The sequence below is a fragment of the Hemitrygon akajei genome, chromosome 31 (genome assembly GCF_048418815.1).
Source record: "Hemitrygon akajei chromosome 31, sHemAka1.3, whole genome shotgun sequence".
Classification (NCBI taxonomy): domain Eukaryota; kingdom Metazoa; phylum Chordata; class Chondrichthyes; order Myliobatiformes; family Dasyatidae; genus Hemitrygon; species Hemitrygon akajei.
In genome coordinates this window covers 24,625,187-24,652,611 of record NC_133154.1, presented here as the reverse complement: position 1 = coordinate 24,652,611, position 27,425 = coordinate 24,625,187, and the positions used below count along the sequence as shown (strand labels likewise).

At 49.6% G+C, this 27,425-nt stretch overlaps 1 protein-coding gene across 3 annotated transcripts in view; it reads left to right on the top strand.

Moving 5' to 3' along the window:
• LOC140719351 (SH3 and multiple ankyrin repeat domains protein 1-like) overlaps window positions 1-27,425 on the top strand; it is a 512,322-nt gene that overhangs the window by 119,047 nt on the left and 365,850 nt on the right. For all 3 annotated transcript variants that reach the window (XM_073033929.1, XM_073033930.1, XM_073033928.1), the window contains exons 8-12: window positions 804-920; window positions 5,978-6,055; window positions 11,672-11,738; window positions 14,930-15,191; window positions 17,641-17,801. In XM_073033929.1, the coding sequence (XP_072890030.1) occupies window positions 804-920; window positions 5,978-6,055; window positions 11,672-11,738; window positions 14,930-15,191; window positions 17,641-17,801 (685 nt within the window). The remainder of the gene's footprint in view (window positions 1-803; window positions 921-5,977; window positions 6,056-11,671; window positions 11,739-14,929; window positions 15,192-17,640; window positions 17,802-27,425) is intronic.

The following is a 27,425-nucleotide window of genomic DNA, read 5'->3' as shown; positions in this document are numbered from 1 at the left end:
CTGGCCTTCACAGCCATCTCTGGCAATGAATTTCACAAGATTCACCATCCTCTGGCTAAAGAAATTCTTCTTGTGTCCGTTTTGAAGGGATACCCTTAGTCTGAGCTGTTGGATCTCATTGACAGATCTCTCTATCCTGCCCATTAGATTTCAATCAGATTCCACCCCTTCACCCCATTCTTCAGAATTACATTGAGCACAAGTCCAGAGATATCAAACACTCAGGTGCAGTGAGGTCACAGGTTACCTACACTGTGGTGAAATGTTCATGTGCTTACATTTAAAAACTCTCCCTCTCTCTCTCTCTCTATCTGTATCTGCCATCTTCCCCCTCCACCCCCTCCTCCCCCTCCCCTCTCCCACCTCCTCCCCCTCTCCCCTCTCTCCCCCACTGTCCCCCCTCTCCCCCTCCCTCCCACTCTCCCCCTCTCCCCTTCCCTCCCACTCTCCCCCCTCTCCCCCTCCCTCCCACTCTCCCCCTCTCCCCTTCCCTCCCACTCTCCCCCCTCTCCCCCTCACCTCCTCCCCTTCCCTCCCCCTCTCCCCCCTCCCCCTCTCACCTCCTCCCCTCCTACCCCACTCCTCTCCCCTCCCCTCTCTCCCTCTCCCCTCCCCCCCTCCCCACTCTCTCCCACTCTCTCCCCTTCCCTCCCCCCTCCTCTCTCCTTCCCTTTCCCCTCTGGCTCCTTTTTTCATGACTTTCCTTTTCTTCCTTCCTTCTCTCCTTCCTGCCTCTTCCTATCCTTCGTCGTGATATCTACCCTCTTTACCGGCTCTCCCCCCCACCCCCCACCACCGTGCAGGCTTGTCACCACGGTCACGCGCAGCATCTGGAACACCTCTTGTTCTACGGAGCGGAGATCAACAGCCTGAACGCGTCGGGGAACACGGCGCTCCACCTATGTGCTCTCTACAACAGGGTCGGTATCCGATGTGAGTTATGTTGAATGAGTTATTGTTTATTTTTACGGCTTCAGTAGATGTTTTCCACCTCGCGTTACCACACCCTCATCATTGTCCCACCCTCTAAACCAGCATGTCAGGTACCTGGGGATCCTTGAGAGGCTGGAATCTAGCAGAAAGATTTGAGGGGTGGTTTGTGTTAAGGGGGTGAGCTGGGGTCAGATCTAACTGGAGTTTGTGCACAGAGTAACAGAGACACAGGAACACCTGCAGTCTGAAGCAAGAGCAAAACGGGGTTTATATCTGGATTAACGTATTCCTGGGGATTTTTGGGGATAGATTCTAATCCAAGTTTGTTCAGATTTAAACAACAGATACTTGAAAGGACGTTACAGGCCCGATCTAGTCCAGTGTTTGTGTGGTGTAGGTGCAGAATAGCAGGAGCCTGAGGCGAGAGACCGTGATGGTAATGAGCTGGATTTTGGGGAATTATTTGTTTACCTGCTTCTTGAAACATGGACTTTAAGGGAATGTCGGCAGTCGACATCCTCATGTTCAACAGCACCGTGAGATGTTGATTTGCCGTGAAACGTTCTGTTTTGTGGCACTAGTCTGCCAGGTAAACTGTCCCCTTCCCGGCCATACTGAGCTTCTGGTGCTAGAGAAGGTCATTCAGCCCATTCACGTGGGTCAGTATTTATGTTCCTCATAAGTCTCCTGCTTCATCCATTCATCTCCGCCATCAGTAGATCCTGTCACTTTCACGTTATCTGCTAGCTTTCCCATAAACCGGGGGTTCCCAACCTTTTTTATGCCTTGGACCAATACCATTAAGCAAGGGGTCCGTGGTCCCCAGGGTGGGAATCCTTGCTGTAAGGGCCTGAATGATGGTGGACGCAGCATCAACAAGATAAGGAACTGGGGAAACTAACCGAGAAACCGGACGTAAAAGGCGGAATCCTGGGCATAAAGTGAGAACTGATTGCTTGTATATCTCAAAGAGCTGGCAAGGGTACCGTGGGCCAAGTGGCCTCCTCCTGTGCTCTGTCATTCTCTGAGCATGGGAGAGAAACAGTAAACAAGAGGGAGGGCAATCTTCAATGAAGACTCTACTTTCTTCTGGATGCGTGAGGCTACGGCCTCGCTATCTTCCTTCAGTAGCAGCACAGACAAGTGAGTGGTGTCTGTGTGGGAGTCTTTGAGCTGTTAACAACATCGGGGTAAGTAAGCGAGGGTGCTTGCAGAGGAAGCAGAAAGAAATAAGGGGGTGGGACGGTGAGGAATCTTGGCAAGGTCCTTAATAGGAGCATCTTGTGTCTTTGCCTACTGGAGGGGCGTGTATTTATCCCAAATGTGAACAGGAGGGTTTTTATTCAGAGTAGAACAAGGGGAAATTCTGCTGTGCAAGAACTGAGTTGAATTGAATTGGATTTGTATTCGTGAGGAGTAAAAATCCCTTTCATGGGGTGATCAGCATGAACGAGGTGAGCAGGAGGACTGGTTACTGTGCCGCAGGACCCGAGCGCCGTACGGTTCTCTACGGTTAGTCACCCAGGCTGCTCCGACCGCGTCACACAAGCCCGTCGCCTGTCCTTCCCACCGGGGAGGATGATGGCACGGGTGCGGGGGATCGCCTCCCTCTGCAGGCTGGCCCCTCCAGAAGGCACGTCACCCTGGCTAGGGAACCCGTTGCCGTTCCTTCGCTGCCGCTGGGACGCCCTCCCCAACAGCGCTTTCACCGGAAGGTCTTCAGTGTGCCAAGCGGGCAGCGCACTCCCGGCTCCCGCAGACAGCTGGGCGGCGGGCTGGTCGTGCCGTCAACATCGAGGCAGGTTGTTGACTCTTTAGCGGGTGGAGAAGTTTCTGCTTTTGACCTGTTCCACTGACTTGTCTCTCCTTCTGCAGAACACTCGGTTGGCCGCCCAATCGCCTTCCCTCGGAACGCGAGGCACCGCTGGTTGTCCACGTGATCCGCACGCACAATCCTCATGCACAAATGCCGCGTGTAGCCGCATGCATAATCCACTCACACAATCCGCACACATTTCTGCTGAATTACCCTGCCCGCTCCGCGGGGTAGGTGCGCGAAACCCTGCCCACTGGACGACGTCAGTCCGCGCCCACCTCTCCTCCTGGGGCCTGAAGGCAGGGCTGGGACGGGGCCCGGGGCCGCTCCTTCGCAGCCGTGCGCATGGTGGTAGTAGGGAGCAGACCTCCCCGCACAGGAGCAAGCGAAGGGTGGGGTCGGGGCTGAGTGACAGATGGAGGGGAGCGAGGAGGTGCATGAGCAGTCCCGGGCTTCCTACTGTGATGTGACGAGGAGCTGGTGGGAACGCTCAGGGTCTGACTCAGGGCACGGCGGAGGTGGGGACTGCCAGCAGCCACAGAGTGCCTGTAACCCCCCCCACAAGATCGCTCGCGTTTTCCCAGACTTCGGGAAAGTTCCCTGCAACAGATGTTCACACCTCTACCTTCAGCTCCATTTGCCCCTCTAACCTTCACCCCTCTCACTTCACACCTCTCTCTGTTTCTGTCTGTTTCGGTCTCTCTCTCCCACTCCCTGTATATGTATGTGTATATATAGACACAGACATATGTGTGTGTCTCTGTCTGTTTTGCTCACACTCACATCAACCCACTTTTCCTGCATACGTGTCCCATACCCCTCCTCCTCTCTCCCCCTCCCTCTCTCTCCCCTCCCCCTCTCCCCTTCCTCCTCTCTCCTCCTCCCCTCTCTTCCCCATTCTCCCCCCTCTCACCTCCCTCCTCTCTCCTCCTCCCTCACCCCCCTCTCTCCTCCCCTCTCTCCCCCTCTCTCCCCCATTCTCCCCTTCTCTCACCCCCCTCTGACTCCCTTTCTCCCTCTGTCTATCTACCTCTTCTCCTCCTGTCCCCCCTCTCCCCCTCTGTCTGTATCTCTCTCCCTATTCCCCCTGTCTCTATCTCCCCCCTTGTTCCCTCTGCCCCTTTCTTCCTCCCCACCTTGACCGTTTCAGTTTCACCCCGCCCTCTGTTCACCTCGTCCGAGGTGTTACAGTCTTTCGAGGGCCGAACGGAGACCTGCGTTGTCCGAGAGGGGCTCGGTCAGTGCGGCAGAGCTTGCTCAGGGCCTGGTGTCCTGGCCAGTACCTATCTCCCTCAGTCTATCTGAGGCCGGGGGATCTGTGAGGGTGTGCACGAATCCAGAATGCTACCATAGTGTTCCGGGAATAGAGGCAGGGGAGTCTGCTTGTACAAATTACACGCGTGTGGGGCGTGACGCCCAGGTTGAACATAGTCACACACAGTCTCCAGAAACGCTATGTCCTCCACATGCTCCACACTCTGAAAGCGCCAATTTGTAGCGTTTGTCCTGGGATTTTCCCTGGCCTGGCCTGACCACGCGTCCTTGCAGCAAAGGTCGCATTACCACTCCCCCCAACTCCTCCCACCCACACAGACTGCCCCTGCACTGTCCCACACCGGTGCAGGTAAGGACCATACTGTTAACTGTGGCTGGAGAAGACCCAGATCCTCCCACTCAGCTCTGCTGTTTCCGCCTGCCTTTTTATTTCCACGTATGTATGCTTTGCTTCAGCGACGTCAGGTATGTAGCACGGAGAGGCGGCTGTAAGTTCGAGGGTTCAATTCCCGCTGCTGTCTGCAAGGAGTCTGTACGTTCACCCCTGTGACCGAGTGGGTTTCCAGTTTCCTCCCACGGTCCAAAACCATTCAGTTAGGTTTAGTCAGCTGTGGGCGTTCCACATCGGCACAGGAAGTGTGGAGATGCTTGCGGGCTGCCCCCGCACATCCTCGGACTGTGTCGGTCATTGACGCAAACGACACATTTCACTGCATGTTTTGATGTGCGTATGACAAAAGAAGATAAACTGTGCAGAAAAAAAACTAATAATAAATAAATAATACTGAGAATATAGGTGTTAGGGTCCCACAGTGGCCTCTCCCTCATCCACTCTACCTCCCCCCTTTTGTTTACCCTTCTGTCAGTACCCCATATGATTTCTCCCCCACTTTCTCTCTGCTCCCCTCCTTGCCCTCTCTCCCTCCGCCACTCATGTCACACAAAAATGTCAGCTGGACCGTGGGTGAGAGTCTTGCTGGGAGCTAATGTCGCCAGGGTTGAGGAGTGGAAGGAGAGGTGTGGGGGGGGGGGGGGGCGGTGGGAGAACAGGATGGAGGGAGTAAGGTCTGAAGAGCGAGAGTTTGCCCTCGATAAACTTAGGACTGCCCTCTGACCCTCCATCACTGTGTCTGTGCGATGACTGACTGTGTCAGTGTATCCATGTGCCTTCTGTTGCTGTGTTTTCATGAACCTGCCCGTTTTCCATGGGCTGTGTCTTGCTGGCCTGTGTCTGCGTGTTTGTTGTGTGACCATCTCTGCATTAATCAGTGTTCTCCCCCCTTGCTGGCCTGTGTCTGTTTCCTTGCTGTGTGTGTCTCCGCTGACCACTGCGTTCCATTGTGTGCGTACGGGGTACGTTCTGTCGTGAATCTGTGTGCCCGTCTTGACATGTGTGTGACCCTGTGCGTCATAGTGTTACTGCTCAGTGACACGTGCCTGTGCACGTATACTGTCTGTCTGTATGGATCACAGTGGTCTGTCTGTATGGATCACAGTGGTCTGTCTGTATGGATCACAGTGGTCTGTCTGTATGGATCACAGTGGTCTGTCTGTATGGATCACAGTGGTCTGTCTGTATGGATCACAGTGGTCTGTCTGTATGGATCACAGTGGTCTGTCTTGCCTCTTTCAGTCTCCTTGTGTGTGAGTGTATCTGTGTGTATTTTCATGAACCTGCCAATCTTCCCATGTATTCTATCTGGCCTGGCCTTTGTCTGTGTTATGTGACTGTGTCTTGGCGTACACGCCCATCTTTGCATTAATCAGTGCTGGCCTGTATCCATTTCCAGTGTGTGTCTCTGCCTGTGTGCGTTTGCCTGCCTCTCTGTCCATCACCACAGTCCACCTCGGCCGCCTACAAGCCCAAGCGTGTCTGTGCTGACGGCTGTGTGTTCCGTCCTGTGTGCGCAGGCCCACCTCTCCGTTAATCACGCCTCTCCTCTCTGTACACAGTATAGCTGCACTCGTATCCTGCTCTACCGGGGGGCCAACAAGGAGATGAAGAACAACAATCGACAGACCTCCTTCCAGGTAGGCAGCGCTCTCCCCACCTGCCTCGAGACCGTGACCTGCGCCCTTCCTCAGTTCTGTCACTGTAAGCCGCAAAGTGCTGTATGATGTTCTCCTAACGGGTTGCCTGTTGGTGGGGAGCTGTAGAAGCCAATCCGGGAGCAGCTTGTTTTGATGTGATGTGGGCAAGAGTGAGCGGTGGTTGTGATTGGTGTTTGGGTCTTTTGATTGTTCGGTACCTTTCACAGCTGCCTCTTGATCTCTGCAGGACAGTGGAGGGCATTTTAAAGTAATACAGCTCCCCCTTCAACAGATTTCCTCCAGGTGTATCTATTGAGTGTAATATCTTCTCAGTTTTTAGACGTAAAGTTGGATTTCTTCAGGCCTATTTGGATGGTATCTTTGAAGTCTTCCCCTTGCCCACCAGGGGCTCACTGACCTTCCTGCAACTGGGAGTAAAGGATCTTTTATTGCAGAGACTTGAGTTAGGCAATGTCCAACCAACTCAGCCAGCCAACCTCTGTAAAACTGGTCAGGCCACACGTTTTTATTGAGGTCAGGTCTGGTCATCTCATTATAGGAAGGATTCGGAAGCTTTGGAAGGATGTAGAGGAGATTTGACATGATGCTGCCTGGACCAGAGAGCGCGTCTTATGAGCGAATAGGGCTTTTCTCTCCGGATCGAAGGAGGATGAGAGGTGATGTGATGGAGGTGTACAACATTATCGGAAGCCACTGTCAGGAGTGCCGGTAGAGGCAGATACATTAGGGGCATTTAAGAGGCTCTTAGCTACATGGATGAAAGAAAAATAGAGGGTTATGTGGGAAGGAGAGTTTAAATTGATCATCCAGAGGACATCCAATGCTGTGGACTCACTTTCGTGAACTTCAGTTCTGAATATTATTTGCTTATTTTATTGCTTGCACAGTTTGTTCTTTTTCTGCCCATCGGGTGGTCTCTTTCATGGGTTTCTTTGTAAGGAGACAAATCTCATGGTTGTATACAGGACACATACCTTGAAACTAAATATAACTTAGAAATTTTAACATTCTTTTATGGTGAGTGGAGGAATGTTTAAGGGAGATGTCAGAGGTAGTCTTTTTTCTACAGAGAGTAGTGCGTAAAGCAATCAACTGTTTCTGCTCTGGTTGTCTGTATGGGGTTGTGAGTAATATCTCACTAAATTTTGTACACTTTTTGCATATATCTATATATATACACACAAAATTGATATATATATATGTCTATATATATAAATAAATAGAAATAAATAAGCATCCGTTAGTCTCGTGAGACCATGGATCTGCGCCTGGAGTTTCCAGGGCGCAGGCCTGGGCAGGGTTGTATGGGAGACCGGCAGTTGCCCAAGCTGCAGGCCTTCCCCTCTCCACACCACCAATGTTGTCCAAGGGAAGGGCACTAGGACCCAAGCAGCTTGGCATCGGTGTCATCACAGAGCAATGTGTTGTTAAGTGCCTTGCTCAAGGACACAACACGCTGCCTCAGCTGAGGCTCGAACCAGTGACCTTCAGATCACTAGACCGCACACACACACACACATGTAATTTATAGCATTTTTGTACTGCTGCCAAAAAAACAACAAATTACATGACAAATGTCAGTGATAATAAACCTGAATATTTTCTATGTGAACACTGATACCAGGCAGTAGGAACGGTAGCCATAACGACAATTAGCGCCACGGGGAGTTCGAACACGTGCTCGATGGCAGCCCCTTTCCAGGTCATGTTGCGGGAGGAGGGTGGGATTAGCTCCACGTTTCTCGCTGCCCTTGAATTTGAAGATGACACGGCACAGTTTTGTTTGGAGCTGTGCGCTGCCAGGTCCCCTGGTTATGAGTGCCCTACATCTGCAGGCAAAGCTGCTTCACACTGCTAGAGTCTTGGAGAGCTTTTGTGAATCTGTTCCTCGGTGGAGACGTCGACCTTGAATGAATCTGTGGACGAACGACGCTTGTTTCTTTACTAAGCTAATTTTGAGACTGGGTGCACTGACACCTCGTGCCTTTCTTCACCTGGTGAGCACCAGTCTTCCTTCAGACACTGTAGGAACCAAAGAGACTGTACTACTGCCACATACAGTAAATTTCATGACATATACTCGTGATAGTCAACCTGATTCTGATTTATCACCAGAGACGCATCCTTTAGATGTTTGGAATGAGCAATGCCTTTCAGTTCTACATATGCAGTCTGTAAAAATGAGTGATGTATGCACAGTAAAATGCCACCATTCTGACTATTCACACATTCCAACGTGCTGGCACCTGGCACATGAGTAGATGTCCACCGCGCTGCAAATGGAATTGGCATTGGAGGAATAGGAAGAAGCAGAACTCTGCCCTGCCCGAGTTCCCACGGCCCTTTCAGTTTTTACGCTCTCCCTTCAAACCAACAAGATTCAGATTTATTTATCGGACGTACATCAAAACACGCGGTGACATTTGTCGTCTGCGTTAACGATCGACACAACTTAAGGATGGGCTGGGGGCAGCCCGCAAGTGTCGCCGCGCACGTCCTGGGCCCAGCGTGTACGTGTGATTACGAAGAAAGCACGACAGCGCCTTCTACTTCCTCAGGAGTTTGCGGAGCTTTGGCGTGACATCTAAAACTTCCGACAAACTTCTATAGAGGTCCAGTGCAGAGTGTATTGACTGGCTGGAAACAGCAAAAGCCCTTGAACGGAAAACCCTGCAGAAAGTAGTGGACACGGCCCAGTCCGTCATGGGTAAAGCCCTCCCCACCTTTGAGCACGTGGTGCGTTGTCGCAGGAAAGCAACGTCCATCAGCATGGACCCCCACCGACCAGGACGTGCTCTCTCTTCTTACTCTTGCCATCAGGAAGAAGGTATAGGAGCCTCAGGACACACTATCAGGGCCAGGAACGTTATTAACCCTCAACCATCAGCTCTTGAACCAAAATGGGATAACTTCACTCAACTTCACTTGTCCTATTATTGAAATACTCCCACAAACCATGGGCTCACTTTCAAGGACTCTTCATCTCGTCTTCTCAATATTTATTGCTTATTTATTTATTATTATTATTATTTCATTTTGTATTTGCATAGTTTTCATTTGCACGCTGGTTGAACGCCCAAGTTGGTGTGGTCTTTCACTGATTCTGTTATGTTTATTATTCTGTTCTGGATTTAGTGAGAACGCCTACAAGAAAATGAATTATCAGGGTTGTATACGTACTTTGAGAATAAATTTACTTCGAACTTTCGGTTGCCAGCATAGTGTATGTACGGTGCTCAGCAGAACAACACAGGGCACAATGAGCAACGAAGCAAAAGTTGAAAGACACACGTGGACACAGACACAGACACTCCTCCAACCCAAGACAGGCCATCTCTGGCCTCCAGCAGGCCCTTGGAATCGCAGGCATTGGGCTTCCACTTTGCGGTGGACTGGCAGACTCAGGACTCTGGTGTTGGACCTTGGAGTCAGACTTCTGATTGGGCTTTGGCCCACCGATCTTTGGATGACAATGAACTGGGGTCCAGATTCCCACACTCTCTTTAATGTTCAAAGTAAATTCAGAGTTCAAAGTAAGTTTATCATCGAAGTATGTATATGTTACCACATACAACCCCGAGATTCGTTTCCTTGCAAGAATTTACAAGAAAATTTTTAAAAATATAATAGAATCTACAAAGAACCAGGCGTAAAGACTGACAAACAATCTACATTTCACAGAAGACAAACTACACAAACACTCCCTTTAACCCCATCAGCAACCCGACTCCTCCACTCTCTTTAAACTGAATGGATTCATTGGAAAATGAGCTAGGGCTGTTCTCTTTGGACCGAGGGAATCTGAGAGGTACTTGATTGAGGTGTAGAAGATGATAAGAAGTTTATGTGGGGTAGCAAGAGACCTTTTCCCAGGGCAGAACGGACTAATACAAGGGGCCATCATTTTGAGGTGATTGGAGGACTGTTAGAGGGAAATGTTTCACAGAGAGAGGTGAGTGCATGGACTGTGCTTTCAGGGGTGGGGAGAGAGGCTGATACATTAGGGAGATTTAAGAGACTTGAGCATATGGATGATAGAAAAATGGTGCGTTATGTGGGAGGGAAAAGTTAGATTGATCGTGGAGTGGGTTAAAGGGCTGGCACAACACTGCTGTGATGTTCTATAATTTATTTTAATGTCTGAAAATGTGGGATAAGTGTGCTGATTGGGGCAAGATCCAGTAGTGTGGAGAACATGGTGGCCTGGTACCACAGGGGCCATGGTGCTGTGTGCGGTGGTAATACTCAGGTTACTGGTCTCGTTACCTACAGTGCTGGAATTATAATTCATTAACCAGGGTTGAGGCTCCCTGATTGCGGTGAAATTTAAATTCAATTAACAAATTGGTCCTCTGTAATGAGGGGCAGGATAAATCCATTTGGTTCACCGAGGACCCTCCGGGGAGGGGGGGGTAAAATCTGCCGATGTTGCAGAGGGACTGACATTGAGACTCACGCAGGCTTTTCTCCTGGTTTAGAGTGTGCTTACACAGGCGCTGACTCAGAATTACTACAGACGCTGGAAATCTGAATTAAAAATAGAAAGTGCTGGAAACACTCACAGTGAACAGTAGGGCACTGAGGAGCGCAGTAGAACAGAGGCTTCTGGGAATACAGATCCATTTATCCTCAAAGGTGGCATCACAGATAGAGTCATAAAGAGAACTTTTAGCACATTGGCCTTCATAAATCACAATACTGAGGACAGGATGTTTGTTGAAGATGTTGGTGAGGCCTAATTCAGAGTATTGTACGCAGATCTGGTGACCTACCTAACAGGAAAGGTATCAAGGTTGAATGAGAACAGAGAAAGTTCAGAGGCTGTTGATGGGACTTGGAGACCTGAGTTATAGGGAAAGGTTGAAGAGGTTAGAAATGACTTAAGAATGTAAGAAATAGGAGCTGGATTAGGCCATCTGGCCTGTCGAGCCTGCTCCGCCATTCGATAAGGTCATGGCTGATCTGGCCTTGGACTCATCTCCACCTGCCTGCCTTTTCCCCATAACCCTTAATTCCCCTACTAACTTTATTCCCTAGTGTGTAGGAGAATGAGGGGAGATTTAGTAGAGGTGTACAAAATGACGAGGAGTATAGATAGGGTAAATGCAAGCAAGTTTTTTCCACTAGAGGTTGTAGGTTAAGGGTGAAAGATGAAATGTTTGAGGTGATCCTGAGGGGGCGCAAGGGTGGAAGTGATCGATGTGGGACTAATTTCAAAGTTTGAAAAGTTTGGACAGGTATGTAGGTGGGAGGGTTATGTAGGGCTATGGTCCAGGTGCAGCTGTATAACAGTTTGGCATCGACTAGATGGGCTGAAGGGCCTGATTCTGCGCTCTATGAGTCTAGGTCAGGCAGCATCTGTGGAGAGGGAAACAGTGCTAACATCACTGAGTACTTCTAGAACTGGCTGTTTCATGTGTACACGACCTGTGGATGGGATCATATGGAAGCAGTTTTCTTTGGGACCGGCTCCAAATGCATGTCCGATGAAGCCTGCGCTCAGTAGGACGGTCAGAGATGGGCCGCGCCGCGGAGCGGTGGGAGGGGCGTGGGCGCTGACCTTCGCCTGACGTTCTGGCGTTGTTTCCGCTGCAGGTGGCCATCATCGCAGGCAACTTCGAGCTGGGCGAGTTCATCAAGAATCACAAGGACACCGATGTGGGTATGTCAGGGGGGCCGGCGATGAGCGGCATTGTTGTTTCAGTGGGGGCTTTTTATAAAACACTAACTGATGCTGCGTTTGTAGTTGTCGAACATCTCCTGAATTTCTAATGGACTTTAGCAAGACCTTTGACAATGGCCCACGGGCCAGCTGGGATCCAGGGAGAGCTGGTCAGTGGAATACAGAAGTGTGTTGGTGGAAGGGGGCCAAATTGTTTTTGTTATATCTGTTAACGTTACTGTGTTAATATTATTCTATGTGCTGTGTGTCATATATTTACTGTGTTTTGCACCTTGTCCTTGAGGAACATTGTTCAGTTGAAATGTGCGCATGTGTACGATTGAATGACAGTAGACTAGAACATCGCAGGTCTGTGGCCAGCTCTGTGCTGGGTCCCTGTTGTTAGATATTTTGACAATCAAGGACCACGCCCGATGCCTACAGGGGACAAACTGATGGCGAATCCAGCGCTTAGACTTTTGCGATCTTGAAAGGCCTTCGCCGAGTGGTTGTAAAAGGGTGCTTCCTACAGTGGGGGAGTCTAGGTTCAGAGGGCACAGCCTCAATAGAAAAATGTCCTTTAGAGCAGAGATGAGAATGAATTCCTTCAGCCAGGTGGTGCATCTATGGAATTTTGCCACAGATGGCTGTGGAGTCCAAGTCGTTGGGTGCATTTAAAGAGGAGGTTTGAAGATTAGCCAGGGCTATGGGATGAAAAGAGGAGAATGGAGTTGAGTGGGTAAAATAATCAGCCATGATGAAATGGTGGAGCCGTCTCAGTGGGCCGAGAACCTAATCCTGCTGCTATGTCTTATGGTCTGAAAGGTGTGTTGGTGACGGGAGTCAGAGGCTGGCAGTAGAGTGTTGGTTTCCCACAGTGGTGTGCCGCAGGGCTCGGTGCTGGATCCCTGTTGTTTGATGTGCTGGATGTGGAAATGAGGAAGACCACGGGCCACTCTGAAACTGAGCTGAATTCATACAGGGGACAAACTAATGGTGAAACCACCAATTAGACCTGGGAGGTGTTGGTTTTATGAACAGCGTTTGAACTTGGAATTGAAAGCCTAGAAAGGAAATGGAGACATCACTTATGGAGAGAAATAATCTGTATTTTAGCAGGCAATAATTGGCTAGACTTTTAAGAGGTTTGCTTTGTAATTCTCTTTAACATTTCTACATTCTGTTAAGTTCACGGTTCTGTTTAATATTCCTCTCCCTTTCCCATCACATAATGATCATGACCCAGTATAACGTTTGCTCATCTCTTGCAGACTCTTTGATTTTAGATTAGAGATTCCATTAATGGTCTGCAAACTCTGCGGTGGAAGGGGCTTAAGAACAAAATAATGGGTTTATTGTAAAAAAAAATTAAGACTTGTAATATTTAAGGGAAGTTTGGGCAGGTACAGTACATGGAAAGGAGAGGATAAGAGACTATGGTCTGGGGGGTGCGGGTAGTTAGGACCAGGCAGAAAAAAAGCAAGTCAGCACAGACTAGATGGGCTGAAGGGCTTGTTTCTGTGCTTGAGTACTCAATGACTCTGTATTTATGTTTTTGTGAGACTGCATGGAGGAGTGACTTTCAGCCCTTCAAGCCATGCCGCCCCAGCAGCCCCCAACAAACCCAATTAACCCTAACCTAATCACGGCAGTGACCGATCAACCTACTATCCGTCTTTGGACTGTGGGAGGAAACCAGAGGATCCGGGGAAAAGCCATACATTCCATGGGGAGAGTGTACAAAAACTCCTTACAGGACGGCACCAGAGTGGAACTCCAACCTCCGGAACGCCCCGAGCTGCAATAATGTCACACTAATAGGCGTGACTCCGGCACCCCCATGGTAGTATAGCAGATATTGGAACGTCAGCTTGTTAGAAGTGTGTTAGATTATCAGAGGCATAGATATAGTGGGCAGCTAGTGCGTCCTTCCCAGGGCGGCAATGCCCAATACCACAGGACATCTGTTTAAGGTGAGTGCAGGAATATTTAGTGTCTGAGAGTGGTGACTGCCTGGAATGCACTGCCAGGCAGGGTGATAGAGGGATGTATAAGAGATTCCTAGATAAGCACTTGGATGCACATAAGCAAAATGGGCTGTGGAGGAGGGAAGGTTTTATTTTGACAGTCAAGTCGGATTTATAGTTAGTCAGCACAACATTGTGGGTGAAAGAGCCTGTACTGTGCTATGTTCTACAGAACAGTACTGTACAAAAGTCTTATTTATTTATATATATATTATTAGAACTAAGGTGCCTAAGACTTTTGCACAGCGCTGTCGTAATTTTAGGTATTGCACTGTGCAATATAAAACAAATTTCATGGCATATGTGAGTGATGATAAACCTGATTCTGATATGGGTCTCTGTTGTGGACTGAGAGGGGAATCATGGTTAGGAAGAGGCGATGGGAGAGGGGAGGGAGCAGGAAGCACCAGAGAGACATTCTGTAATGATCAGTAAACCAATTGTTTGGAACTAAATGATCTTATAGTAACTCTGATTCTAATATATCATAATTTATAACTTAATTAAAAGTAGATGGCATTATTGGTAGGTTTTCAATGTGCTATTATTTCTGATATTGTGCCCAGTGACGGAGGGTGTTTAGGGTTACGGCAGGATATTGGTCAACGTGGTAAGTAGCAAATACCAGATGGAATTTAACTCAGACAAGTGCAGAGAAACACATTCTCGGAACTAAACCCAGGGCAGGGCTTGCACGGTGAATGAATAGAGTTGTATAGGACACAGAAACCTTGGGGTACAGGTACGGTGAAGTCGCGGTTACCATAAGCTTTACAGCCCCAGTGATCTGGGTTCAGTTGTGTGCCCACAACTCACTAAGCCTCACCCGTACGTGTTTGGAAATGTGGGTGGGAGGAAACTGGAGCACCTGGAGAAACCCACACAGTCATGGGAAGAACGTACAAGCTCCTTACAGACTGTGGCCGGAATTGAACGCTGATTGCTGGTGTTGTAAAGCTTTTCCTAAGGCTGAACCCTTGGATCCTGGTCTTTCCTATCAACGGAAACATCCTCTCTGTGGCCGCTTTGTTCGGGTCTGTCTGTGTCCAAGTGGATGGTTGATGTTGTTGGTGTGTTCTGGCATTGGGTGGGGAGGGGAAGGGTATTTACATTCCATGTGCCTGTCTGGTGTCCGGCTGATCCCTGTGTTGTGTCTTCCAACAGTTCCGTTCAAGGAGACCCCTGTCTACGCGCCGGAGCGGAGGGAGGGGTACAACGCGCTCTCCGTCCCCCACACCCTGCAACGTTCCAGCAGCGATAACAACCTCAACATCCCCGACTGGCTGAACTTCTCCAGCGGACAGACCGCCCGCAACCCCAACGGCACCCTGCGCAGCATCAGCAGTCCCCGGGGGGGCCGCAGCCGCTCGCCGTCCCGCAGCCGGCAGGGTGATGACCCCAAGAAACAGCAGCGCGGGCGCCTCAGGTATCTACCCGCTGAGGGGTGGTGGGTGGGGTGCAGGGCACCATCTGTCCAAACCCGGGGCACCTGGGAAGGACCACTTCATATTTGGTAATTGGAGGCTGGGTCCAGCGTTGGGAGGAAGGGTCTATGTTGGTTAGGTAAAGGGGGAAACTCCATTTGTAATGTCCCATCACACACTTCTGTGGTCAGACACAGAGTGGCGTTCCCTCTGCACTATCACATCACGCATTCCCAAGGTCAGAACACAGTGAAACCCTCACTGCACTGTCCCATCACACTTTCCCGGGGTTAGACAGAGCGATGATCCCTCCACACCATCTTGTCACACACACCTAGGGTCAGACACAGAAGGAAGCTCCCTCCACACCTTCTTGTTACACGCTCCCAAGGTCAGACACGGAGTGAGGGTTCCTCTACACTGTCCCAACACACGCTCGCAGGGCTAGACACAGAAGGAAGCTCCCTCCACACCTTCTTGTTACACGCTCCCAGGGTCAGACACAGAGTGAGGGTTCCTCTACACTGTCCCAACACACACTCCCAGGGTTAGACACAGAGTGAGGGTTCCTCTACACTGTCCCAACACACACTCCCAGGGTTAGACACGGAGTGAAGGTTCCTCTACACTGTCCCAACACACACTCGCAGGGCTAGACACAGAGTGAAGCTCCCACTACACTGTCCAGTTGCACTCTCCTGGGGTTAAACAAGGTGTGAAGCTCCCTCCACCACACTCTCCCAGGGAAGCGACAATGTGAGTTAGATGTAGATCAAAGCTCCCTGTGCACCATCCCATCACAGACTCCCTGGGTAGGACAACAGAGTGATGCTCCCTCTACACCATCCCATCACACACTCCCTAGATAGGACAACAGAGTGATGCTCCCTCTACACCATCCCATCAGACACTCCCTGGGTAGGACAACAGAGTGATGCTCCCTCTACACCATCCCATCACACACTCCCTGGGTAGGACAACAGAGTGATGCTCCCTCTACACCATCCCATCACACACTCCCTAGATAGGACAACAGAGTGATGCTCCCTCTACACCATCCCATCAGACACTCCCTGGGTAGGACAACAGAGTGATGCTCCCTCTACACCATCCCATCACACACTCCCTGGGTAGGACAACAGAGTGATGCTCCCTCTACACCGTCCCATCACACACTCCCTGGGTAGGACAACAGAGTGATGCTCCCTCTACACCGTCCCATCACACACTCCCTGGGTAGGCCAACAGAGTGATGCTCCCTCTACACCGTCCCATCACACACTCCCTGGGTAGGACAACAGAGTGATGCTCCCTCTACACCATCCCATCACACACTCCCTAGATAGGACAACAGAGTGATGCTCCCTCTACACCGTCCCATCACACACTCCCTGGGTAGGACAACAGAGTGATGCTCCCTCTACACCGTCCCATCACACACTCCCTGGGTAGGCCAACAGAGTGATGCTCCCTCTACACCGTCCCATCACACACTCCCTGGGTAGGACAATAGAGTGATGCTCCCTCTACACCGTCCCATCACACACTCCCTGGGTAGGACAACAGAGCGATGCTCCCTCTACACCATCCCATCACACACTCCCTGGGTAGGGCAACAGAGTGATGCTCCCTCTACACCGTCCCATCACACACTCCCTAGATAGGACAACAGAGTGATGCTCCCTCTACACCGTCCCATCACACACTCCCTGGGTAGGACAACAGAGTGATGCTCCCTCTACACCGTCCCATCACACACTCCCTGGGTAGGCCAACAGAGTGATGCTCCCTCTACACCGTCCCATCACACACTCCCTGGGTAGGACAATAGAGTGATGCTCCCTCTACACCGTCCCATCACACACTCCCTGGGTAGGACAACAGAGCGATGCTCCCTCTACACCATCCCATCACACACTCCCTGGGTAGGGCAACAGAGTGATGCTCCCTCTACACCGTCCCATCACACATTCCCAGGGTCAGACGCAGTGAAGCTTCCTCCCCATTGTTTCATCCTGCAGAGCCAAGGCGAGGGATAGCAGTGATTATCGGTAGAGTAAGATTCATTCTATGGTGTTCTAATGCACACAGCCTGGGAGAGACTCAAAACTAACTTCTTTCTCCACTGCCCTGTCACAGTCTGAAGGCAGGGACATTTGTTAGATAAGTTCCTCTGTTTGTAGAGAGAGCGAGATTGGACGGTGCCTTTAATGGGCTGTCTGGGAAGGTGGTGGAAGCAGATAAAATGGTGGTGTTGAAACCGGTATTTGCAGGCAGGTGGGATTAACTTAAATTGGCATCATGGTTGGCACAGGTGGTTCTACGTTCTGTCTTTGTCTCGCTGCCCTCTCTCTGTCCCACTCCGCCGCCTCCTCTGCCTCTGCGCCTCCACCTCGCGCCCCTCCCCCCCACCATCGCTATCCCGAGCCTGACGTCCATCTTCGTTTGCAGCTCAGCGATGGGGAGCAAGGACTCGGCAGGCAGCACGCTGGGCCGCGGGGTGAAGCGCAAACTGTACACCGCCGTCCCCGGAAGGCTCTTCATGGTGGTGAAGTCGTACCAGCCGCAGGGAGAAGGGGAAATCCAGCTCAACAAGGGTGAAAAGGTCAAAGGTTTGTGCTGGGAGGGCAAAGAGCAAATACGTTGTTGCTTGTCCCAACAGATCTGTCCGGGCTGTCCCTCTGGGCCGGCCTCCTTCCCGCGCCTTGGCCAATCTTTATCCTTTCAGTGAAACCACGGTAACTGTTGTTAGATTGTGGCAGGTGCCTGCATTTCCCACATCACTGCACATTTATAACAATATTCCAATAATCCTGTTTGCCCAGGACAAGCTGTCAGGTTTTCTAAACCATTGGCTGTTACTCCATTCGTGACCAAGCATTCTTTCAGACAGGTATCACGCAGTCACGTTTCACTGGAGCAGAAAGCAAAAAAAAAGAGATCAGCTTTACTTACGTTTACATCAGATCATCGAAACATACGGTGACATGGGTTATTTGTGTTGGCGACCGGCACAGGCCGAGGGAGTGCTGGGGGCAGCCCACAAGTGGTGCCAAAGTAGCTTAGGAATGTGGGAGGAAATCAGAGCACCTGGAGGAAACCCACGAGATCATGGGGAAAATGTGCCAACTCCTTACAGACGGCAGTGGGAATTGAGCTTCGATCGCTGGCGCTGTAAAGCATTACGCTAGTGCGCTGTACACAAACCGCTGCAGGAAGCCAGCGGGTCAGGCGGTATCTGCGGAGAGAGATCGACATTGATACCCTGACTCGCTGATTTCCTCCAGGACTTTTGATAGTTACTCCAAGTTCCAGTATCCGCGTGTCACCAGCTTTCAGTGGAGCTTGGCCGGCCAATCCAGGTGAAGTTGGAGAGTGTGGGAACCAGGTCCGGAATCGTCCAGTGAGGCAGAGTCATAGAGCACTACAGCACAGGAGCCTGTCTATTACCCCATCTCGTACATGGTGAGCTGTTACTTTGCCTGGTCCCTTCGACCCGCACCAGGACCAAAGTCCTCCGTACCCCTCTCATCCATGTACCTATCCAAACTTCCGTTAACTTTTGCAATTGAACCTGCATCCACCGCTTCCACTGGCAGCTTGTTCCACACTTGCACCATCCTCCGAGTCAAGTAGTTCCCCTTAAACATTTCACCTTTCACCCTTAACCCATGACGTCTAGTTCTCATCCCACCCAACCTTGATGGAAAAAGCCAGCTTGCATTTACCCTATCTATACCCTTTGTAATTTTGTATACATCAGTTTCATTCTCCTACCCTCCAAGGAGTCAAGTCCTCACCGGTTCATCCTTTCCCTATAACTTAGGTCCTCAAGTCCCAGCAACATCCTTGTGAATTTTCTCTGTACTCTTTCAAACTTAACGACAACCTTCCTGTAGTTAGGTGACCAGAACTGCACACAATAGTCCAAATTAGGCCTCACCAACATCTTATGCTACTTCAACCTAACATCCCAACTTCTGTTCTCAGTATTTTGATTTATGAAGGCCAGAATGCTAAAAGCTCTTTTTATGACCCTATCAACCTGTGGCATCTTTTCAAGAAATTATGGATCTGTATTCCCAGATCCCTCTGTTGTCCCACACTTCTTAGTGCCCTGTTGCTCACTGTGAAAATCCTACCCCGGTTTGTCTTCCCAAAGTGCAACAACTCACATTTGACTGCATTAAATTCTATCTGCCAGTTTTAGCCCGTTTTCCCAGCTGGTCCAGATCCCCCTGAAAGTTTTACAAGCCTTCCTCACTCTCCACTACGCACCCAGCACCCCCCACCCCATGCTAATCGGTCAGACTTTCCAAATGATTAGGACAGATTATCAGAGTTTTTATTGCACTGTCTGTGAGCTCCGACACCTGAGGTAGCTTCAGAAGGACCTGTGGTTTGTAAAACACCACATTGCATCGTGGTTCAAATCGCACTTCGGGTCACGGTTCAAATCGTCACCTGGGCCCCCCTGATCCTCCTGAGATGCGGAATACTCTAGTGATCTGGATGGAGAGTCTTCCACTGTAGAAATGTGGGATCAATTTGCGGTGCTGCCCTGGCTTGCTATGGAGAGGAACTGAGGGATGATTCGTGGGGTAACAGAGAGCTGAGGTGCAGGGGTAGAATTGTTGTGTAGAAGTTAGCGTAACGCTATTGCAGTGACCTGGGTTCAATTTCCGTCAGCGTCTATAAGGAGTTTGTACATTCTCCCTGCGACTGTATGGGTTTACTCTGGGTGATCAATTTTCCGCCCAAGTTCCAAATGCGGATTAGTAGGTTAGTTGGCACGTGGGTGTAATTGTATGGCGTGGGCCTGTTACCATGCTGGAGTTCAAAATAAATTTTAAGAAAAGAGCAAGAAGCCACTGAGCAGCTGCTTAAACTTCAGTGCATTGGATTGTACTGAGTGGAGTTTGGAAGAATGAAGGGGGATCTATGGAATATTGAAAGAACTGGACAGAGTGGACATTGAGAGGATGTCTCCAGTGATGGGGAATGAGAGAGCACAGCCTCAGAATACAAGGACGTCCCTTTAGAAGAGAGATGAGGAGGAATTTCTAGCCAGCAGGTGGTGAATCTGTGGAATTCATTGCCACAGATGGCTGTGGAGGCCGAGGCATTGGGTATATTTAAATCGGAGGTTGATTAGTGAGGGCATCAAGGGTTACAGGAAGAAGGAAAGAGAACAGTGTTAATGAATTAATGGCAGAGCACAATCGATGGCTGAATGGCCTAAATCTGCTCCTGTGTCTTATATTCTGTTGAACCTCGGTGACCAAGAGCATGTGGCACAAGTGGCAAGTATGTAGGTATGATAAGTAATTAGGAAAGCTACTGAGCTGTTAGCTGGGGAGTAAAGAGTTTGTGTAGCAGTTCAGTAGAGCATGGCGGACAGCTTCTCTGGCACACAGATGAGGTGTCCGCCATATTCTTTATTTAATGAAGATCAGTAGAGTTGCTTTTCCGATCCAGAGGTTCTTTGTTACATGTAAGTGTTAGATAAACAAAGAAAGAACAAGAAAAGACAAAGGAAAAAAGCAGTCTGGTCATCTCATACTCAGACAAGAGATAACAAATATTCCAGTCATAACCCAGATTCAAATGGCGAGACACCCTGCTACTAATAACTTTCCAGAAAAGTATGGAAACAACTGCACTGTAATTACTAGAAAATTTACTGAGCAATTACACACACATAACTGTTGCTGAGGTGTTGTAACATCAACTAGACAGTCAGCCAAACTCCACTCAAAAATGACATGAGAGTCAGGGTGTAGCCTTCTGTCTGTCTCCTTGGGTTTATGGCAGACTCAATGTCATGACATGGTGAATAAGGAGTGAAACTGAAAAAAACCCCACAAAATACGGGGCAATTTTTCACATTGTTCCATTCATACACAGACAAGTAAGTTTCTTGCAGGTAAATATTATAAGATTCTTACAAGTAAATACTACAGGTATGTAGTTTATGTAGTTACACAGTATGTGTAAACCATTCGCATCTAGGTTAGTGTCTAATAAACTCAAAAATAACTGTGTAAAACCTTTAGATTAACTCTTAAATAGTATAACATCAACTTACAAGCAATGCTTCTGCTGCGGGAACAAGAGGATGGCTTTCGGTAGAATCTTCTTTTGCTCCTAAGATGAACCTCTGTCCTTCTGCCAGCCAACGCGCTTTCCGACTCACTACTTCCTGTCTGCACAGGAAGTGACCTAATACAGATCCGAAACCGCTCATTAAAATAAAAGCTGAGCGTGCTTAAAAACAAACCAGTTATCTGAAGGGCGGAACAATAATGCTCCACCTGCGAATCTGCGGGAATGCTCCTGATGTGGTCTTCCCCACATTGATGAGACTGGTTGTAAACTTGGGGGACTACTTCGTCAAGCTATTTTGCTCCATCCACCAATTTCAGTTCCCATTCTGACATGTAAGTCCAAGGCCGCCTGTTGTACCACGATGAGATCATGACGAGGAGCAATATCCTATATTCCATCTGGGTAGTCTTCAACCTGATGGCATAAATACCGATTTCTCCTTCTGGTAAAAATTCACTCCCCCTCCCCTTTTCTTATTTTCTCCCCTCTGTTCTCTTACCTCTTCTCACCCGGCATCTATCCTTCCTTCCCTTTCTCCTGTGGTCCACTCTCCTTTCCTATCAGATTCTCCAGCTCTTTTTCCTCCTGTCACCTTCCAGCTTGCTTCCTTCCTTTCCACACACCTTTTTATTCCGGTGTCTCCTTTCCTTACCAGTCCTGAACAAGGGTCTCGGCCTGAAACGTCGACTGTTTATTCATTTCCATAGATGCTGCCTGACCTGCTGAGTTCCTCCAGCATCTTGTGTGTGTTGCTTTGAATTTCCAGAATCTTCACTCTTTCTTGTGTTTATATGTAGACATTTATTATGTAACATAAAAGCAAGCATGGGAGAGTTAAAGAACTAAAGGAAGAACAATTCTACAGCCCAGTCCGACAGAGAGTTGGAAACTGCTCAGGGAAGGTTTAACTTGAAATACTTGGAATGGGAGGGTTGTCTTTTGAGGGAAGACTGTATGGATCTTCTGGAGTTGACAGGGTGGAGTCCGAGATCTTTCCTCTGGTAGGGTCCCGAGGTTGGAGGCCAGTGCTCGAAAACAAGGTGTTGACTGATTAAGATGAGGCAAAATGTTTACTCTGAATATTGGGTGGTTTTGGAGCTCTTTCTCATAAGGAGATGGACGTGGAGTCTTTGAATGCAACAGCGGTGCAAGTCGCGTACTGGTTAGAGCTTTACAGCGCTAGCAAATACTGATCGGGGTTCAATCCCTGCTGCTGTCTGTAAGGAGTTTGCATGTTCTCCCCAAGACCTCATATGTTTCCTCCAGCTGCTCCAGTTTCCTCCCTCATTTGAAAGACGCACAGGTTAGGATTAGTAAATTTAGGGCGTGCTGAGTCGACACTTGCGGGTTACGGCCAGCACATTCTTGGACTGTGTTAGCCATGAACACAAATGGGGCATCTCACTGCGTGTTTCACACAAAGTACACTGCAGATGCTGTGGTCAAAGCGACACGTATGAACATTGAATTCTCCAACTTCCGGTAATTCCCTCCCTTTCCCTTCCCCCATCCCAGTTTCACTCTGCCTCCTCCTCCAGCTGCCTATCACCTCCCTCATGATTCTGCCTTCTTCTACTACACAGTGCTTTCCTCTTACATTCCTTCTTCACCTCTCCGGCCTCCCCTGCTTCCCCTCCCCCACCCCTTGATCTTTCCTCTGGTTTTTCACCTGGCACCCTCCACTGTCCCCCCCCCCCCACCTCCTTTATGGGGCCCCTGCCCCCTCCCTCTTCAGTCCTGACGAAGGGACTCGGCCCGAAACGTTGACTGCTGGTTTCCACGGATGCTGCGCGACCTGTTGAGTTCCTCCAGCGTGTTTGTATGTGTCACTGTGTGTTTCGATGTTTCAATGTACGTGTGACAAATAAAACTAATCTTTAAGTCTATAATCTGAGGTTAGCAATAAGCCCCTTGGGCCCTAGGAAGTGAGTTCCATCACAGAGCGCCCTCTGGTTGCTATGGCGGCTGCCCGGTGCCCAGCTTGTGTCTTCTCTTCTTCACACTGATAAATGAGGCTACTGTGACCATGTAGAGAAGATCTGCTCTCTCCTTTCCTCGCTCTCCCTCGTCTCCTTTCTCTCTTCTATACTTGTTTCTGCTTCAAAAATCCTTCTCCTTTCCTTCCCCTATTTACCCCATTTTACTTATCTGGCAATCTCTGTCTCACTCGATCTTTTCCTTCTATCTTTCTCTTTCTCTCTTCCTTTCTCTTTCTCTATCTCATGTGTTCCACCCACCCATTTCTTTGTCTGTACTCTATCTTTTTTCAAGTGGAGAAAAAAAACCTAGAGATGCTGAAAATCTGAAAGCAAAGGCAGGAGATGCTGGAAAGACCCGACAGGGCAGGCAGCAACTGTGGAGAGAGAAATACTCAGTGCTTTGGGTCTGTGGCCCTTGCTCAGGCCAGCTGCTGACATATTGTGAAATTTGTTGTTTTGTTGCAGCAGTACAGTGCAATACATAAAAATTAAAATAAATTAATAATATATGTTAAAATAAGTAGATTGTGCACAAAGAGAGCAAAATGGTGAGGTAGTGTTCATGGATAGTTCATAAATCTGATGGCAGAGGGGAAGAAACTGTTCCTGAAATGTTGACTGTGAGTCTTTAGGCTTCTGTTATCTCTTCTCTGATGGTAGTAATGAGAAGAAGGCATGGCCCAGATGCTCAGGGTCCATTATGATAGATGATTCCTTTTTGAGGTATCGTCTTTTGAAGATGTCCTCGATGCTGGGAAAGCTAGTGCCCATGATGGATCTAGCTGAGTTTACAACCCTTTGCAGGTTTTTTCAACCCTGTGCAGCGGGTGGTGATGCCACGAGTCAGTGGTACATCTGTAGCCACTTGTGAGGAATCAGACTCTCCTGCTTCCTTCATCGCCAGACCCTTTTTGGGTGAGAGTATGCAGGACTTGCAGATTGCCACTGACGTACGTTCCTGCATTCAGAAAACTGAAGGCAGAGGGGCTGTTGCTAAAATGTTGAGGGAGCATCTTCAGGCTCCTGTATCTCCTCCTTGATGGTAGTAATGAGAAGGTTTCATGTCCTGGTATGGTGGTCCTTCATGGTGGATGCTGTTTTTCTGAGGCATTACCTTTCGGCGATGTCCTTGATGGTGACGAGGGTACTCTCTTTGATGGAGCTGGCTGAGTCACAACCCTCTGCAGCATTTTTTTTTAAAAAAAGATCCTGTGCGTTGATGCCTCCATACCAGACGGCGATGCAGAATTCTCTCCACGATACATCTGCAGAAACCCGCTGAAGTCCCCCATGTATTGTCAGCCCAACGCCGTCACAGTTCAGGGTGCCGGAGTGTAGGACTTCAGCTCCAGCATCCTCTGTGAGCAAATTTATATGTTCCTTCTCGCGTGTGTGCACGTGGGTTTTGTCTGGGTGCTCTGAGCGCTTCCCACAGTCCAAAAACGTACCAGTTAGTAGGTTAATTCGTCACTGGAAATCCTGTGATTAGGCTAGGGTTAAAATCGGTTGGTTTACTGGGTGGTGCAGTTCGGTCGGTCGGAACAGCCTGTTCCATGCTGCATCACTAAATAAAAATAAAAATAAAATTCCATTCAACTTCCCCCAGATATTACCCACCCACTGGGGGCAATTCACATCGGCCAATTAACTCACCGAGCCACAGATCTTTGGGAGGTGGGAGCAAACCAAGCATCTGGGGGAAACCATTACGCTGGCATTACTCCGCACGCGCCCAGGCAGCGGTGGAGGTCGGGATCGAACCCCGGCCTCCGCAGCCGCTGCCCTGATCCTGCTGTATGTGTGTGTGTGTGTGTGTGTGACAGCCACTAACCCTGCGAGGTTACCATGGAAACGTTAACCCTCGGAGTTTGCCATGGCAACCGGTGGATTTGAACGGCCCAGTGCCACTCCCTCCATTCATTTCTCTCACCAGCCCAGCGTGCAGTGGTTGACAAAGCCAGGCACCTCTGCAGCCAGCCGCTCATGTCACCCACCAGCTCTTGTTCGGCAGTTGCCATGGGGACCCAGCTCGCTCCAGGTGAGGAGGTCAAAACGGGGGAGAAACGCTCATTTCTGCAATTCGACTCTGCGACTGCCATGCTCCCTTATCCACCGGGAGTGCGCCAGGCCAGAACTGGAGGTCACGGGTTGAGGGTGAAAGGTGAAACGTTTTGGGGAACCCGAGGGGGCGGGGGGGGAGCTTCCTTCGCTCAGAGGTTGTGAGAGTGTGGATTGAACTGCCAGTGGAAGTGGTAGAAACAAGTTTGATTTCAGCATTTAAGAGAAATTTGGGTATGTGCTTGCAAGGGAGTGCTGTGGTCTGGGTGCAGGTCAATGGGACTAGGCCAAATAATGGTCTGGCATGGGGGAGATGGACCGAAGGGCCTGTTCCATCCTATGACTATGATTCTACTTCCCAGTCTGTGCCTGGTTTCCCCCTTGGACAGCTTCCTCCCAATCTCCTGATCATGGACCCTCCCTGCTGCAGCACGGCTCCTTCAGTGTATGGTCAGCAGCCTCTGTGTTCCCCACACTCCCCATCTCCACTCTCGGAACAAATGGGGCTTCTCTTGGAGCCCCTTCACCGGAATCTCATGCTCCCTCTCCGAACCGTCGACTGTTTAAACTCTCTCCATAGGTGCTGCAGAGTTCCTCCGACATCCTGTGCACGTTGCTCTGCAGAATCTCTTGTGCATATGGGACTTCAGTCACTGTCATACTCCTCACCCTCCTTTCAGCTCTTCATCTGCCATTCTCCTTGAACTTTACAAAGTTGCCCCAAATCTTTCCCCCTCCCTCTTCCTCCCTATCATTTTCTATATCTGTAGTTTCTTTGCCAAGGCCACATCCCACAGAGATGTAGCGAGATTCAGCACAGAACAGGCCCTTAGAAACATAGAAAACCTACAGCACAGTACAGGCCATTCGGCCCACAAAGTTGTGCTGAACATGTCCCAACCTGAGCAATTACTCGGCCTGCCTCTGGACCTCTATTTTTCTAAGCTCCATGTACTTATCCAAAAGTTTCTTAAAAGACCCTATCGTATCCGCCTCCACCAATGTTGCCGGCAGCCCATTCCATGCACTCACCACTCCCTGCGTAAAAATCTTCCCCCTGACATCTCCTCTGTACCTACTCCCCAGCACCTTAAACCTGTGTCCTCTTGTGGCAACCATTTCAGCCCTGGGAAAAAGCCTCTGACTATCCACACAATCAATGCCTCTCATCATCTTGTACACCTCTATCAGGTCACCTCTCATCCTCCGTCGCTCCAAGGAGAAAAGGCTGAGTTCACTCAACCTATTCTCATAAGGCATGCTCCCCAATCCAGGCAACATCCTTGTAGATCTCCTCTGTACCCTTTCTATGGCTTCCACATCCTTCCTGTAGTGAGGCGACCAGAACTGAGCACAGTACTCCAAGTGGGGTCTGACCACGGTCCTATATAGCTGCAACATTACCTCTCGGCTCCTAAGTTCAATTCCACGATTGATGAAGGTCAATACTCAGCCCACCAAGTCTGTGTTATCATTTTATTCTCCCCACACTCCCATCAACGCCACCCTGATTTTTCGACTCACTTATTTATGAAATAAGATCAGCTTTATTTGTCATATTCACATTGAAACATACCGAGAAATGCGGTTGTTTTGTGTCAAAGACCAACGCAGTCCGAGCATCCCATAAGTGGTGCCGTGCTGCTACACCTACGTCGTATGCCTACAACTTAGTAACACCAACTGCGCGTCGTTGGAACGTGGGAGGAAGCTGGAGCATCCGGTGGAAACCCTTGCGGTCACGGGGAGAATGTGCAAACATCACACAGACAGCATTGGGCACCGAACCCGGGTTGCCGGTGTTGTAGGGTGTTGTGCTATCTGTTATGTTTCTGTACTCTTGGGGTCATTTACAGTGGGCAATTAACCCACAAAATCGCATGTCCTTGGGCTGTGCCAGGGAACTCGAGAAACCCTCACAGTTGCAGGGAGGACCTGCAAACTCCACACAGGCAGCAGCAGAGGTCAGGATTGAACCACTTACACAAGAGAGTGATGGGTGCTTGGAACGCGCTGCCGAGACTGGTGGTTGGAGGCAGGTACAATCGAGGTGCGCAGGAGGCATGAGTGTGCAGGAAATGGAAGGAGATG